This window comes from Periplaneta americana, chromosome 6 (genome assembly GCF_040183065.1).
Source record: "Periplaneta americana isolate PAMFEO1 chromosome 6, P.americana_PAMFEO1_priV1, whole genome shotgun sequence".
NCBI classification, from domain to species: domain Eukaryota; kingdom Metazoa; phylum Arthropoda; class Insecta; order Blattodea; family Blattidae; genus Periplaneta; species Periplaneta americana.
In genome coordinates this window covers 170,358,294-170,373,712 of record NC_091122.1, presented here as the reverse complement: position 1 = coordinate 170,373,712, position 15,419 = coordinate 170,358,294, and the positions used below count along the sequence as shown (strand labels likewise).

General features: G+C 35.4%; 1 protein-coding gene across 6 annotated transcripts; it reads left to right on the top strand.

Moving 5' to 3' along the window:
- Positions 1-816: 816 nt before the first annotated feature.
- On the top strand, positions 817-15,238 carry LOC138702039 (zinc finger protein 664-like). Of its 6 annotated transcripts, none has more exons than XM_069829546.1 (4): positions 817-1,087; positions 6,774-6,929; positions 9,008-9,090; positions 9,180-10,004. In XM_069829546.1, the coding sequence occupies exons 1-4, from the start codon at positions 995-997 to the stop codon at positions 9,271-9,273; spliced, it is 426 nt and encodes a 141-aa protein (XP_069685647.1). In that variant the 5' UTR covers positions 817-994; the 3' UTR covers positions 9,274-10,004. The 6 variants fall into 6 exon arrangements, with proteins under 6 accessions (XP_069685647.1, XP_069685649.1, XP_069685648.1 ...); XM_069829548.1 differs by lacking the exon at positions 9,180-10,004 and adding an exon at positions 15,105-15,238 and having other exon boundaries at positions 821-1,087; XM_069829547.1 differs by having other exon boundaries at positions 822-1,087; positions 6,774-6,911.
- The last annotated feature ends 181 nt before the right edge of the window (positions 15,239-15,419 follow it).

Here is a 15,419-nt window from a genome sequence, read left to right as displayed (position 1 = left end):
TCCGTCAGTGAGTAAGCCAGAGCAAGCAAGCCAGAGTTCGACTCGAGTGTGCGTCCGCATCTGCGTCAGCATCCGAAGGCCTGAGTTCGAGTGCAGTGGACCGCAGTTGGAGGGACCTGAGTTCGAGTGCAGTGGACCGCAGTTGGAGGGACCCGAGTTCGAGTACAGTGAACTGTCTCTGAAGGTCTGTGGTTCGAGATACTGTGAACTCGAGTGACTGAGATAGAAGAACTGTGAACTGAGAACCGATAGTTCTGATTTGTAAATAGTGCTTTGTAAATATTAGTTAAGATTAACAGTTCATTGTTGTGCGTAATAGTCCAAGTAAATTGTCATTGTCGTCGGTGGAGTGCTATAACGAATACTGTGTTGAGTGAAGATCCAATTGTTGACGAGAGCGTTTAAGGTGAATTGTAGAAAGGAATTATTGTTGTGACGAATAAATTACATTGTTGTTACTAATAAAATTCACAGTATTTTGTGTTTGTATCTAATGACGAACCTATAATCTGTAATAGATTGTACAGGGAAGGAATAAATACAATACAATACAAATGATAAAATTAGGAGATTTGTCTCGTTTTTCGATTTTCAGCAGTGCCTAGGTCACATTTCGTGAGGAAAGGCAGTTTTTATACTGCAAAATCAGTAGTCCTTGCAACATAGCTAAGCGCACACAAGGAAAAGAAGAGTATGGAGAGAGTGCTCTTTGCTTATCTCGGGGTATTCTGTATACGCAGTTTTCTGAGTCGAGCTGCAAGGAGCTTCAAGACTCATAAAAAGTTCGTACGTCAATGCGTGATCTGATCACGGCATTCTTGATCTCACTGTCAAAACACTAAACAGTATAATGTGATCAGAAGAGCTCAGAATTCCATCCAATTGAATTGAGTTCCTCTGGTGTTTGAAAGTTATTTAGTTGAATTGCATGATTTGCATATGTTGGAAGAGAAGATTTCTCTTCAGCCGACACACAGATCTTCTTTAAGTTGTGATGGATGTGATCAAGATAGAACCAGAAGTCGACCCTTTGGACTTGCCCTCAATTGATACAGCAAATTTAGAAGAGAAGAAACATTTTTCAGCGGTAAATTGAAAGGCTTTACTATCTATTTTTCGTACATGCGACATAGTATAATAGTATATCATATTAAGTAATGTCATAATCAACATCATTAATGGCTATCACATTTTTTATATCTTTGATTCTTATTTATCCCGTCTGGGGAAATGCCCTCTTTTTTTTTTTTTTTTTTTTTTTTTTTTTCTCCTTCGTATCTCTCTCTCCTGTTTTTATTTTGTCATGTTCGGATTAGAGGGGTTCTACTGTAGTTGATGCAGCATTGTTAAATAACCGAGTAAAAAGTAAATAATTGAACTGCATTGTTATTTCAAGGATAAGTCAAATTGGCTACAAACATAACAAAAGATAACAAAAATGATTTGGAAAACTTTTACACGAATTATGTTTGCAACTCATTATTACATTACTGAAAAATAATAATACGGCAGACGAAACTTTCACAAGCTAAGTTATACTAACTGCTAAAATGTTTATTTTTATTGTCTCAAAAGATAATAACTGTATTTCCTTTCCCACTACTCATAATCACCGGTTACACTATCTCCCCCCACCCCCATGCAACCAAATAATAAGAGTAATAAAACAATAAACCACGTTGTGGAGTAGTGCTCATCCAATTCACAAAAGTGAGAGTATATTTTGAACTGCCACTTGAAAGAATGGAAATGCTGCATAGTTGTGTGTAAGAACCACAAAGAACCTAGTATGATGTATGGATTCGGAACACCTCAAAATCTGTGCTTCAGTGGCTGATCATGATAATATCTTTAAAAATATTGGAGTGCAAGAGGTCAAATGACTTTATTGTCAAACGCCTGGCATTAGAAAACAACAACAACCTAGTGCGATGTAGGATTAGTTTTTACCACATAGGCCTATTTATAATATTCACTGACTATAAAATATAAGTTTTTAAAAAAATGGTACAGTATGTGTCATATTCTTAATCAGCAGGGAACGGATTTATATGGACTAAAAATATATGAAATATGTAAATATATATGTAGTTATTTTTACCAAAATATGGAATTAAATATGGATTTTTACCAAAATATGGAATTAAATATGGACTTAAAATTATAAAAAAATGACTATGTACGTTAAATATTGGTACATTTTAATCAAACTAAACAAAAAATATAATGGACGTACCTTATCTTCCAATGTAGTTTCAACAAAACACAATTTTTATTGTCTGTTACCATAACAATAGGTTACAAACATTTCTTTCAAGTGCTGAAAAGTGAATCTTCTTCTATTGTCTCTGAGGATAGATTTATACTGACTAAAAGAGCGTTCGACGTCACAAGAAGTAACTGGTACATAATTCAATTTCACAATGTCTGCTGGGGATAAGTCCAAGTTAATCTTCACTGTTGATTCACCACTCATCACAGCAACAACCTTTCGTAGTTCTTCATATCCAGGGTTTTTTGAAAGTACAGTGTCCACCTTAGCTCTTACTGCATCTGCAACTTTACCTCTACCACGATTCAGTTGTTCCACAGTACTATTTATAATTTCAAAACTTTCAGATAGTGAAAGGTGCCTATTTTGGAGACTTTTGAGCGTTTTTATGATGCATGAAAATGTATGCTGAATGTGAGCTAAGTCATTCTTCACACTTATGTCACAGGTAACTGTTTTCGCAGTATCAATTGAGACTGCATCTTCAGAGTCCAATGCAAGGAGAACATTGTTAATAGAGTCTATATGTTCGGTATAATATTCAACTGCTTCTAGCCATGTACCCCATCTAGTTAAAATTGGCTTTGGTGGCAATGGAATTTCAGGGTACATTTCTTTCAACACGTTAACTCTACTGGGAGCTTTGAGAAATACTTTTTTCACTGATGAAATCAACAAATCTACTTTAGGGAAATTGTCTCTGACCACTTCTGCCACACGATGAAATGCATGCGCCACACAAGTAAAATGAGTCAATTTAGGATATACAACAGATAATGCTTGTCCAGCTTTGACCATATAAGGGGCAGCATCGCTAATAAAGAATAACACATTATCGTACATAATACCCTTTGGCCACAGGATACCCATAGCTTCGTTGAACAGTTTAACTATAGTTTTGTTATTGCACTTTTCTAGAACATCACAATGTAAAAGAATTCGTTCAGAATATTGTTCACTTAACAAACCGATAACTACATTACCAACAAGTCTACCTTCTTTGTCGGGAGTCTCATCAATGGAAACCCAAATTGAACTATCTTTAATTTCATCTCTTATCTTCTGTATTGTCTCATCGTAGATGGATGGAGCATACGTCTTCCTAAGTGTTGACTCATCCGGGATTGTATGTTGAGTATATTTTTCAAGGAATTCCCTGAAGACCTTATTCTTTAGTTTGTAGAGAGGAATATCAGCAGAGATGAGAGAACGGCACAGGTCGATGTTAAACTCAGATCTTACATTCGATGTTGTTGGTTGTGTTAAAAACAATTGTCTCTGCTTGGAATTTAGTTGTTTGTTGGCCTGATGTTTACTAGTTGTAATGTGTTGTTGCACCAGGAACTTTTGTGTAGATGATACTGCACACTGACACAAATTACAAAATAATATTTTATTGTCAGTTGATAAACCATCTTCTTTAAATTCTGAAATGTAACTTGTTAGTTTTGATTTTAAATTGACTGAATGACGTAATTTTGGCATATTTACCGTCTTTATAGTATGATTTACAAAACTGAACCTATGTGTACTCTGACTGGCATTTAACTGTTGAGCTGCACAACTGAAGTCTGTTAAAAATTTTAAATTAAATTAATACAGTTTTGTAACTTACTTTCCCATTGTTGATAGGACTGCTAATTTTCAAATAACTCTGATGTTAAAGGGATTACTGAACATGTGTTTAAATCTCTATTGTTGAAATGTATTTTTAAAAGTTAATGGAATTTTGTTTTGTTTTATTGTTAAACCTAATATAATATGGACTGTTTTATATGAAATATGGAAAATATATGGAAATTAACGAAAATATGTACTAAACTCTAAAATATGGAAAAATATGGAAAATAAAAGTAGGATTTTTCAACCCTACACATTGTGAAACATAAAGATAATGCAAAATATAAATTATATTAGCTTTATAAGTAAATATGTATTTACATATAAATCCTTTCCCTGTTAATCAGCATACCATCATCTGATGATCATTTACTAAACAGGCTTTAGACCATGTGGTCTGTTGCAGACTCAATCCATTATTTAGCCGGTATATGCCATGAGGTACATAGTGCAGGATTTGTCTTGGGATTGTTGTTTGATTCATTCTATTTCTTGCTTTCAAGACTCAAATAGACGTGCGGATTTTAAGGGGGAGGTGACAGGTTAAATTTTCGTCATTTTCAGTCAAAAATCGCACTTTCGTTTTCTTGTAAAAAATGAATCAGCAATCTCTTATTTATATGTTGAGCAAGTTTCAATGCTCTGTGCCGCTTGAAAGCATAAAAATTACGCAATATAGCTATAAATGGCTGCACCCTTGAACTTCAATTCCATGCAAATTTTATAAGCTGTTTTCTCACACTTTTTTTTTTTTCAGTACATTTCGTCAGGTTCGAAATGTAAAGGCTTTTACAATTTTGATGATAGGAACATAAAATTTTTACTGCTTGTTCTATATATTGTGGTAAACAGAATAGCTTATGGGTTTTATGATTAAATAAATATTCTATAAATAAAAAATGAAATATTTTTAGTGGCAATGGGAATTTCTATTTTTAGGTATGCAGTGGTTATAATTTTTTTCCCCCTTTTGTAATAAAGGTATAAGAAAACTAATGCATTATGTTTTTCAAAATATGCCACTGGTCTCGCAAAAAAAAAATTTCAAATATTTTACTAAAATATTGAGAGACACATTTCATTTTGAAATAACCTTACTTACAAATGGTTTTTAAGGAATCTGGAGGTTCATTACCGTCCTCACATAAGCCCGACATCGCTTCCTGTTCTGAGCAAGATCAATCCAGTCTCTACCATTATATCCCACCTTCCTCAAATCGATTTTCATATTATCCTCTCATCTATGTCTCGGTCTCTCCAAAGGTCTTTTTCTCTCTGGCCTCCTAACTAACACTACTTTTCTCCAACCAGGAGATAAACCGTGGAAGGAATGTGCTTACTATTGTGTCATCTGTTGGAGCGAAGTAGATAGATAATATTACCGTTATAACGTCAGTTTAAAAATCATGCGCTCTCCTCCATATGTTATTTCCTGTATAGAGGGATTAGAAGACCAGGAGATTAACCTTGATCTAATTTTGTAACTAGGGTAGAATAAAAATGTGTATATCAGTGTTATTGTTTGTGCTGTAAGACTTAGCCAATAGAGATACGAGTACCCACGTGTGTGATCTTATGACATCTTATGACATCAACATTCATTCACAGCATCACCCCGCTCCCTCTCATTCCCTGGAGACTTTCTCGTGGTTGGAGTACAGTATATGCATTTCTGGATTCGCCCATACGTGCTACATGCCTTGTCCATCTCAATTTGAAATGTGCTAATTTTTCAAAATAGTTTTGTTAATAACTCAGAAACTAATTTACTCGCAGAAATGAAACTTCACCACATAATTATCGATTATGTATACAAAAGATTGGGGACGTAGCTTGAAAAATGTAGGAAATTGAAATTTTAGCCATAACCCCCTTAATCAGAACATACAAATTATGATAAATTAGTTATTCTCACCCATGTTATAGAAAACCTTGTTGACTGGTGTAATTTATCTGTTCAAGCACAGTAATTCCTGTAACACTTGAACTCGCCTTGTAAATAGCTGAAGGGTAATTCCATAATTATGTCAACCAAATTGCCATTTTCTCAAAGTGGTTCTAGACAATTCTTGAATGCTATACCAGAGACTTTAATGTCTATATTTTATGAAATCAAAGATAATTGGCCGTATTTTTGCATAAATCATATGCTGGCAGCACTGTGAACTGAATATGTTTGGAAGTGAAGACATATGACAAGGACGATACACTTCATGTAAAATTCCTTCGGCATGAGAGGAAGTCCAAGAAATTCTTTTCGCCTGCTATTGGTGATGAGGCTGATATTGACAAAGACCAGGTTATAAAAATTCTACCAGAGCCACAGTTTGATAATAGGCTTAAACTAAATTTTCAACATATCTAGTTTGATAATGATGTTCTTTAATTTGCAAATGCATGTAATTTTGTAAATCATATTTGGAATATGTAGTGTCTGTCGCAGTTTGTATGTCGTGTCTGTCACGAGAATAGGGCTTAATATATACTTCATAAATGTTTCAAATGAAAAACTATCTGTAGCATATTAAGGAAGGATATTCTACCTTTCTATGATTATAGTACTAACAAAAGAAGTTGCTAATATTGGAAGATATAGTACATTGTTGGACTTCCCTTTAATTTGTGTTCCTTTTTCTGTCGTGTCTGTCGCAACATTACTTGTACTTAGATATCTGTAATAAATAGAGATTGATACTTGCTCCTTACATGAAAGTGTAGCTGTGTACATGCACTGTATCTGATATAGTTTAAAAGTCTGCTAATGTTATGTTGAAGTAGAAATAAATCTTTATATTTTTGTAGAGAGTCATTTGTCGTGTCTGTCACAAATGGAATTACCCTGAATAGATTCACTCTTTAATGACTTCTCTGTCTTCTTCAGGATGGGAATTCATTGGCTCTCCATGTGACTGAAATAATGACTGAATGTGGGGACCACTGCTTTGATCACACATCAAAGATTGAAGTTGGGGAAACTCCAGGGCCAAGTAACTCTCCTACGGTGAAGTGTGAAGCTGAGGTGATTAGAATTCTTGAGGTGTACTAGCTCTTCTCCTTCCTACATGTAATTTGTATTTTGTTCGTCATTGACACTTCCTTTATATAAATGTACCTGCAGTGCCTTCCAGCGTATAACAGTCATTAACAAAATTTTGAATATTAATTTTATTGTATAAAACAACTAATCAAAAGTAAATTCAGACCTGCCCAAAAACAAAGTTCAGATGGAATAAAAGGTAAAACCTGGGAAATTTTATTGACTGACCCTGAAATAATCCCCAAAGGGTCATGTAAATCTGGTGTTGCGATGCTCAAGTTCATAACGGTTCGTTGTTTAGTGTGTCATCTGTGCAGAATAGAAATATCCCATATGACTGCCTATGTATTGTGTAATGCAAATGAAGAGATGAACATGGAACATGTCAAAAGATGCACTTCATTGCTACAGTAGGATGACGTCATACAAAAATTCTGGAGTGCGAAACTTCATTGTCAAGTGTCTCGAATTGGAACAACAGTATATTAATTTCGTTGTTTTTTTATCGTAATATTTTCTAATGTTAAGCAAAGAATTCATCTGTGTTCAAATTAAAAAGAAATCAATATGTACACTTTTGATAACCCAGGGACAAAACTGTTGAATGTCTATGGGAAATTATTGTACTTAGACACTAGTGATGGGTCTTTCGCAAACGAACTCTTTTGAACGACTCCCTCCTTCGAGCTAGTAACGAGCTAGCTCGCTTGTTGAGAGCTGGTCGTTCGCGAGGCACTTCCAGCTCCTTCAGCTTGCGACTCTCAAACAGCTCACAGCTCGTTTCACGACTCCCGCTCTCGAATAACCAATGGCCTTCACTGCATGATCATATTACTTTGAGAAAGACAGAGAAGATGAGACCGCGCCATACGCCAGTAGTGGACGGATGTGGAACTAATATTACGCGGCTTTCTGTCTGCTGATGTGTGTGTAGAAAAATATACGTATAACATTATAACGTTTATGTTGCAGGCTTTGTTTTTTCATCTATTTTGTTTAACATAATACGATTATCCCCTTTATCCTTCTGATTCCTAATGTCATAGATTAGACTATTATTGACAGTTTCGATATGTTACGCAACCAGCTCTTGAACGATGTCGTTCGCGAGCTGTCTAGCTCTCGTGAACGAATGAGCTAGCAGCCAGCTCGCGAACGAAAGAGCTGGCAACCAGCTCGCGAACGAAGGAGCTATTGACCAGCTCGTGAATGAACTGACTCTTTTGAACGACTCTCTCTTGGGAGCATGAGCTGACGAGCTAGCTCGCTCCTAAGAGCCGGTTGGACCCATCACTATTAGACACACAATTTCACTTTTATTTACTTTTAGTTTGTTTGAAGCCTTAAAACGTTTTATCTTTTCCTATTGATGAATTAAGTGATGCCTCTGGCATTTGCTGTATTCTTAAATTCCTTACATGTGTGCAAAATGTTTAGTAGAACGTCATGTTATTTCGATGAACAGGGTTTGTTGTATCTTCCATAAGGTCAGATTTTTTTTCTGACTCTACCGTGGGAGAGGCTTCAGATTTCTGCAAAATGAAATGAAACATAATGAAATGTTCTGCATATATAAAAGTTATTTACTTTTATGCAGCTTAAAAAACTGTGCTTAGTATCAATACAGACAAAACAATGAAAGTAATAAATATCAGTGTCGGCCATTGTGTAAATTGCTACAGGTACTAATAAGCTACGTTGTATTTTTTTTTTAATTAAAAACTTATTTATATTCATTTTGACATATGAACATACTGAAGCTTATCTTGAATGTGCTACAGCTAGTTTTGTTTAGTTTATAACTGAATTCCGAAAATCTAATCTTTCTGTTGTCACAGGCCGTAACTAATTTCCTCTCTCACCGCAATTACGTTGTATAATACCGAAATCCCTTAACAGTTGTATTTCTCTTTCCAAAATTGCCATTCCTTCAATGATGTCACTCTTATTTTTTTTTTTTTTTTTTTTTTTTTTTTTCCGATAGGATTTATTTTAAGATTTCCAACATAGAAAATCGACTGTTTAGTTTTCTGTTAATTTTGTCTCATCCCACAATTTCGTTTTCTCTTCTTTTTCAGACAGAGTTGTGTGCCTTTGGAACAGTGAAAGAGAAGCTGAAACAGGAAATAGGGACAGATGATGATAAAATCTTGACTGAGAGGTGAGTTTAATGTGGTACTATGTCTCGAAATTTGTGATTGATAAAATTTCCTATAGATGGGAAGCAGTACTAAAAGGTTTGTGTCATAGATTGATGGCACGTAAAAGAACTATCCCTGTTCGGAAGCTCCAGGCAAAATATGTTGGTCTCTCACCCACATTGGATGCTGGAAGTGGTGAATAAAACACTATTGCTGCTGCTGCTACTACTACTGCTACTGTCACTATTACTACTACTACTACTACTACTACTACTACTACGACCATCACCACCACAACCACTACCACTACCATTGTGTCACTGCCTCTTGGAAAAGGAAAAAATGAGCATTGCAATATGAGTAAAGTTTCTTTTTTATTAAAAAGCATTTTATGAATTGTCAAACTCTCTCTTTCAGAAGTGCATGATTGGGCGTTACATTTGATGATTGTTTGTCTTGGAAATCCCATTGCACAAGTTTAATTTCTAAACTCAATAGCATTTGTTATCAAATCAGAATTTTGAGGACGATAATAAATCACAATGTATTAATGTCTTATTATTTCGCACACGTCGAGTCAAGGCTTTATATGGTATTTGTTTTTGGGGATCTGGAACCATGCTGAATGATATATTTATTGCTCAAAAGAGTATTGTCAGATGCATAGCGGGCGTTGACAGTAGGACCTCTTGTAGGGAACATTTTTTACAATATAATATTCTTACTATTTATGGTTTATATATTTTCAATGTTTTACAACTAATTTATAAAAACCTGTCTAATTTTCACCAAAATTGTGACTTCCATACCTACGATACTCGTAACAAAAATAGTTTAACTATTCCAGCACACCATCTTACAAACACTAGCAGAACCTATATGGTCTTTGGTATCAAAATCTACAATAGTTTGCCTGATGACATCAAATATACAAAAAATTCTCTCGAATTTAGGAATTATATAAAAACGAAATTAATAAAATTCTGTCCCTACAATCTTGAGAATGCACGCATGGGCCCTCGAAATGAATAATGTTTTTTATATTTGACGTGTTGTTTTCTAATGCCAGGCGTTTGACAATAAAGTCATTTGACCTCTTGCACTCCAATATTTTTCAAAGATATTATCATGGTCGGCCACTGAAGCACAGATTTTGAGGTGTTCCGAATCCATTTCTTGGTTTGAGTTGCACAATGGGCAGTTAGGGGACTGATATATTGCAATTCTAAGGGCATCAAATATATAGTTCCTGTTAATTGAGTCAAAGGCCTGTCTAAAATCAATGAACAACTGGATTTATATTTACAAGTACTTCAATTAGTTTATGGAAATCATTTAAATATATTATAATACTTTGAAGCACAATTAAAATGTTGTCCCAATTGTTCTTTGAGTTCTACTGATTATTTTAAAATTTAATTTATATAGTAAATGTGAAACATAGTAATGATACTTGTCATGGACAGGAATTGCTGCGAAATTCGAGAATGACTCATACACATACATACATAGGCAGATGTAATTATGTCTTCCGGAATTTGGTTTATACACTAATTTATCATTTTAGCAGTAGACATGTGGCTTCTTAATGCATCACGAAAGACTGAATTCCTTGACCTGATATTGTATGTCGTATTCTGACCTTTTTTTCATTGTTTTATTTTATAGGAATGTTGATTTATTAAGTTGTCATAAGGGTCACAACTTCCACTGATGGAAGCTTTTGATTATTGCAGCATTTTGAATACTGATGAGAATGAAACAATACAAGTGAAGCACACAAATCCTGAAGATGGTGATACCTCAGTGACGTCTGTCTGTGAAAGTACAGTTGATCCCCAGATTCACAGTCAGTTGCTGAGAAGAAATAAAAAATTGCAATCACAGTCTCGGAGACGCACTTACAGAAGTTCGTTGCAGTGTCATATTTGTGGCAAAGTCTTACGGACTCTTCACAGTTTTAGAATGCATGTCCGCTTACACGTAGGTGAAAAACCATTTAAATGCAGTAGTTGTGGAAGACATTTCTCGGAGTCTGGAAATCTTAATGTTCATGCTCGCACGCATACAGGTGAAAAACCGTACAAATGCGATGTGTGTGCGAAGTGTTTTTCAGAATTGGGCAACCTCAAAGTACATTTACGCACTCACACTGGTGAAAAACCGTACAAATGCGATGTATGTGCGAAGTGTTTTTCAGAATTGGGCAATCTCAAAGTACATTTACGCACTCACACTGGGGAAAAACCCTTCAAATGCGAAATCTGTGGCAAATGTTTCTCTCAACTGTCGAGTGTTAGATTACATCTACGTACTCATTCGGACGAGAAGCCATTTAAATGTGTGTACTGTGGAAAATGTTTTTCAGGTTCTGTATCTCTCAGGGAACATTTATATTCTCACACACACGGTTTGGAAGCCATTCACATGTGATAACTGTGGGAAATGCTTACCAGTGGACAGTCCACGAGTTTGTGTACACATTCTGGCAGAAGCCATTTGTATGCGATTTTGTAGAAAATGTTTCTCAGAATTGAAGACTTAAAGTACTGTAAATAAGGATGCAAGTGTCGTATTTGTGAATTTTTACTCTTTACAGGAATGACAATTTATGTACCTATATAGCCTTATAATAAGTATGTGATAATGTCCCGTGACCAGAACATTGTACAAATTGGAAACATAATAATCAGAAATTTATCCTTTGAAGAGGTAGAAAAATTCAAATATCTTGGAGCAACAGTAATGAATATAAGTGACACTCGGGAGGAAATTAAACAGAGAATAAATATCGGAAATGCCTGTTATTATTTAGTTGAGAAGCTTTTGTCATCCAACCTGCTCTTAAAAAAACTTAGTTAGAATTTATAAAACAGTTAGGCTATATTACTGGTTGTTCTGTATGGTTGTGAAACTTGCACTCTCGCTTTGAGAAAGGACAGAGGTTAAGAGTGTTCGTGAATAAGGAGCTTAGGAAAATATTTGGGGCTAAAAGGGATGAAGGTACATGAGAATAGAGAAAGTTAGTTACACAACGCAGAACTGCACACATTGCATTCTTTACCTGACATAATTAGGAACATTAAATTCAGACGTTTGAGATGGGCAGAGCATGTAGCACTCATGGGCGAATCCAGAAATGCATATAGAGTGTTAGTTGGAAGACCCGAGGAAAAAAGAGCTGCGGGAAGGCCGAGACGTAGATGGGAGGATAATATTAAAATGTATTTGATAGTAGAGACTGGATTAATCTTGCTCAGATAGGGACTGATAGTAGACTTATGTGAGGGCAGCAATGAACCTCTAGGTTCTCTAAAAGCCATAAGTAAGCCCTATAATATAAATAAGGATCAGAGCCCGGACTTATACTTTTATTTTTATTAGGTGTTCGTAGATGGTGAACATGTATGTGCTTGCAGTTTCAGTGTAGGCCTGTATTGTGATTTAAGTCCGAAGTATGTACTGAGTGATCTGTCATATTTTCCATCCATTTTTATTGAGAAGAAAAATTAGACAACCTGCCCACTACCCCTTGCCTTCAATTTGATTGGTGCTGCCAGTGTTTGAACGTATGCCCGTGCTTAGTTGGTACGGTAGGTATAACAACACAGTTGCAGAGCGAGAGGGTGGATATGTTTACCTCCAATCCTGTGCTGCAAGCATTCACTGAACGTATAGTTGATGAGTTGTATGCTGTGAATCAGTTGTTTCATGTTTTACATTCAATTTTATTCTTTACTTTAAACGGTTATGTTTGCCGGTATTCTTGTTCTCAAATTTGAATGAGAGGAAAAGGAATGGTATCTGTTGAAAAAAAAAAGAAGTTATGAACTGTATAAAAGAGTACACCACTAAAAACAAAAATTGCAGTTCCAGCTAAGCAATCCACTAAAGAAGTTTTGAGCTGAAATTGTTGTTTTCTAATGCCAGGCGTTTGACAATAAAGTCATTTGACCTCTTGCACTCCAATATTTTTCAAAGATATTATCATGGTCAGCCACAGAAGCGCAGATTTTGAGGTGTTCCGAATCCATTTCTTGGTTTGAGTTGAGCTGAAATTGTAAATACATCTGTAAATCCTTATCCCGCTCACACTGGGTGAGACACTTAAAACAGGCCACCTGAATAACACAGCTATTTTTAATGATAGAAGAAAACATACTGCTGTTTGGCTTGAAGGGAGACATAATGTGGTATTGATAGTGAGTTTGAAAGCTGATTAGAAAAGGCTCTCTCATTTGTACTGATCTGTTAAACTACTTACTGGCAAATAAATAATTTGAAGAATTCTTAATTTTGTTGATTTCTGTGGAATATTTTAAGTGTCGTGTCTAGTAGTGAATGAAAACATGGATTTAGTGTCATGAATTGGATAAAATGCAATTCGGGAAATGGACTGCAAGTTGAATATTTGAATGATCTAAGAAGAAATTAATTTTGATTTAATTTCGCCTGTAGACAATAGATTTCTCATAATGTAAGATAGAAAAAGCGTATTTATTTACTTCATCGATACCATTCCTATCCATTATTTCTCCACTACTTCCTGTGTGACTTCCATCCAGCAATGCTTTAGTTTAGACTATCTCTCACTCTCTGGAATTGTTTATTTCGTAAAGTTCGTTATTTTAATTCACGACGTGTTTTATACATCCTTGACCTTCAGCGTCACCATATTAGATTGTTCATGTTAATCTTTGTATTACTCTTTCACTCTTTGTTACCTCACTTTTTCCCTTAGTTACGTCATTTTTCCCCTTGTTTAGATTAGTTACATGTTAAACAATGCCAAGTCACAAAAAAAAATGCACCACTTGCACAGCTGTATTGCTGAAGTAAATAATTACTAGATAAAGTTTTTAAAAAATTAGGTACATTTTTTTATTATATCATTTAATAATATCCAAAATTAGCTAGTTTCCAATTATCATTCAGTGTAGCACAGGAAATACTTTTGAATTGTCGGTCAGTGTCATGAGCTTTTCATCTCAGGTCAATAACATGTTTACATGCTGTAAATAAAATAGAACAGTACCCGCAGGAGATGGTGCCACTGGTTATCTGATGGACGTTATCAAGTTGTACTTCTCCTTTCTGTTTCTTCTCGTGGTTATGCCCTCGTTTCTTTTAAAATTCATTGTCTTCTGTAAGATGATAATCCACAAGTAAGACAGTTGCTTTTTCTCTTCCCCTCTACTAGAGGATTACAACTACAATATGAAGAATGCAATTACAATATAAATCCAAGTCGAAAAGATTACCTGATTGATAAAGGCTAGAGTATTGTAGAAGTTCAGAACAAAGAAAGATTTTTTTTTTTTAACCGAAGTACAAATTAAACCTAGAATAAAAAAATTATATAGTGATGAAATTACCGGATATTGAAATATTTTGTGATAGAATAAGAGAACTATTTACAATAAGCCATGTCTGAACAAGTCTCAATTACTGACCAAGTGCCTAGTAAGTTTGCATTTGAATTCAGTTTTATTTCGACAGTCCCTGATGCTGGCAGGTAGCGAATTCCAGAGTCTTGGAGGGCTATTGTGAAAGAGGATGAGTATAAGGAGGTGCGATGGTATGGTATTGTTAGTATTGTTTCATGACGAGAGCGTGTGTTCAGATTATGGTGGGAAGAAAGGTGAGTGAAGCGAGACGACAAGTACGAACAAATAGAAGAGTTCAAGATTTCGAAAAGAATGTAAATTTCTTTTCTTATCTAGTTTAAGCCAACTCTTGCTTCCAGGGTTGGGGTAATATATTTGCGAACATTGCTTACAAAACGCACACACACACATTATGAAAATGTTGAAGTTTTGTTTTGTTGTTGCTGGAAAGGTCAGTCAATAAAATGTCGGCATAGTCAAAATAGGGCAATACAAGCGTCTGCACAAGGGAGTTTTTTTAAACAAGAAGGAAGATGAACATTTATCCTTTTTAGCACATGGATAATAGAATATACTTTTCTCCATGTTTTTGTAATTTGCATTTGTAAACCTATGGATTTATGGGAGAAATGTTGTCTATGTTACAGGATAATGAAAGCGACTTCAGCATCCACAGCATAGCAGGTGCAGACTTGCTTGGAAGGAAATTAAAATTATGGTTTATTTAACGACGCTCGCAACTGCAGAGGTTATATCAGCATCGCCGGTGTGCTGGAATTTTGTCCCTCGGGAGTTCTTTTACATGCCAGTAAATCTACTGGCATGAGCCTGTCGCATTTAAGCACACTTAAATGCAATCGACCTGGGCCAGGATCGAACCTGCAACCTCGAGCACAGAAGGCCAGCGCTATACCGACTACGCTACCCAGGGCGACTGTTTGGAAGATCCTGTCATCACAGCT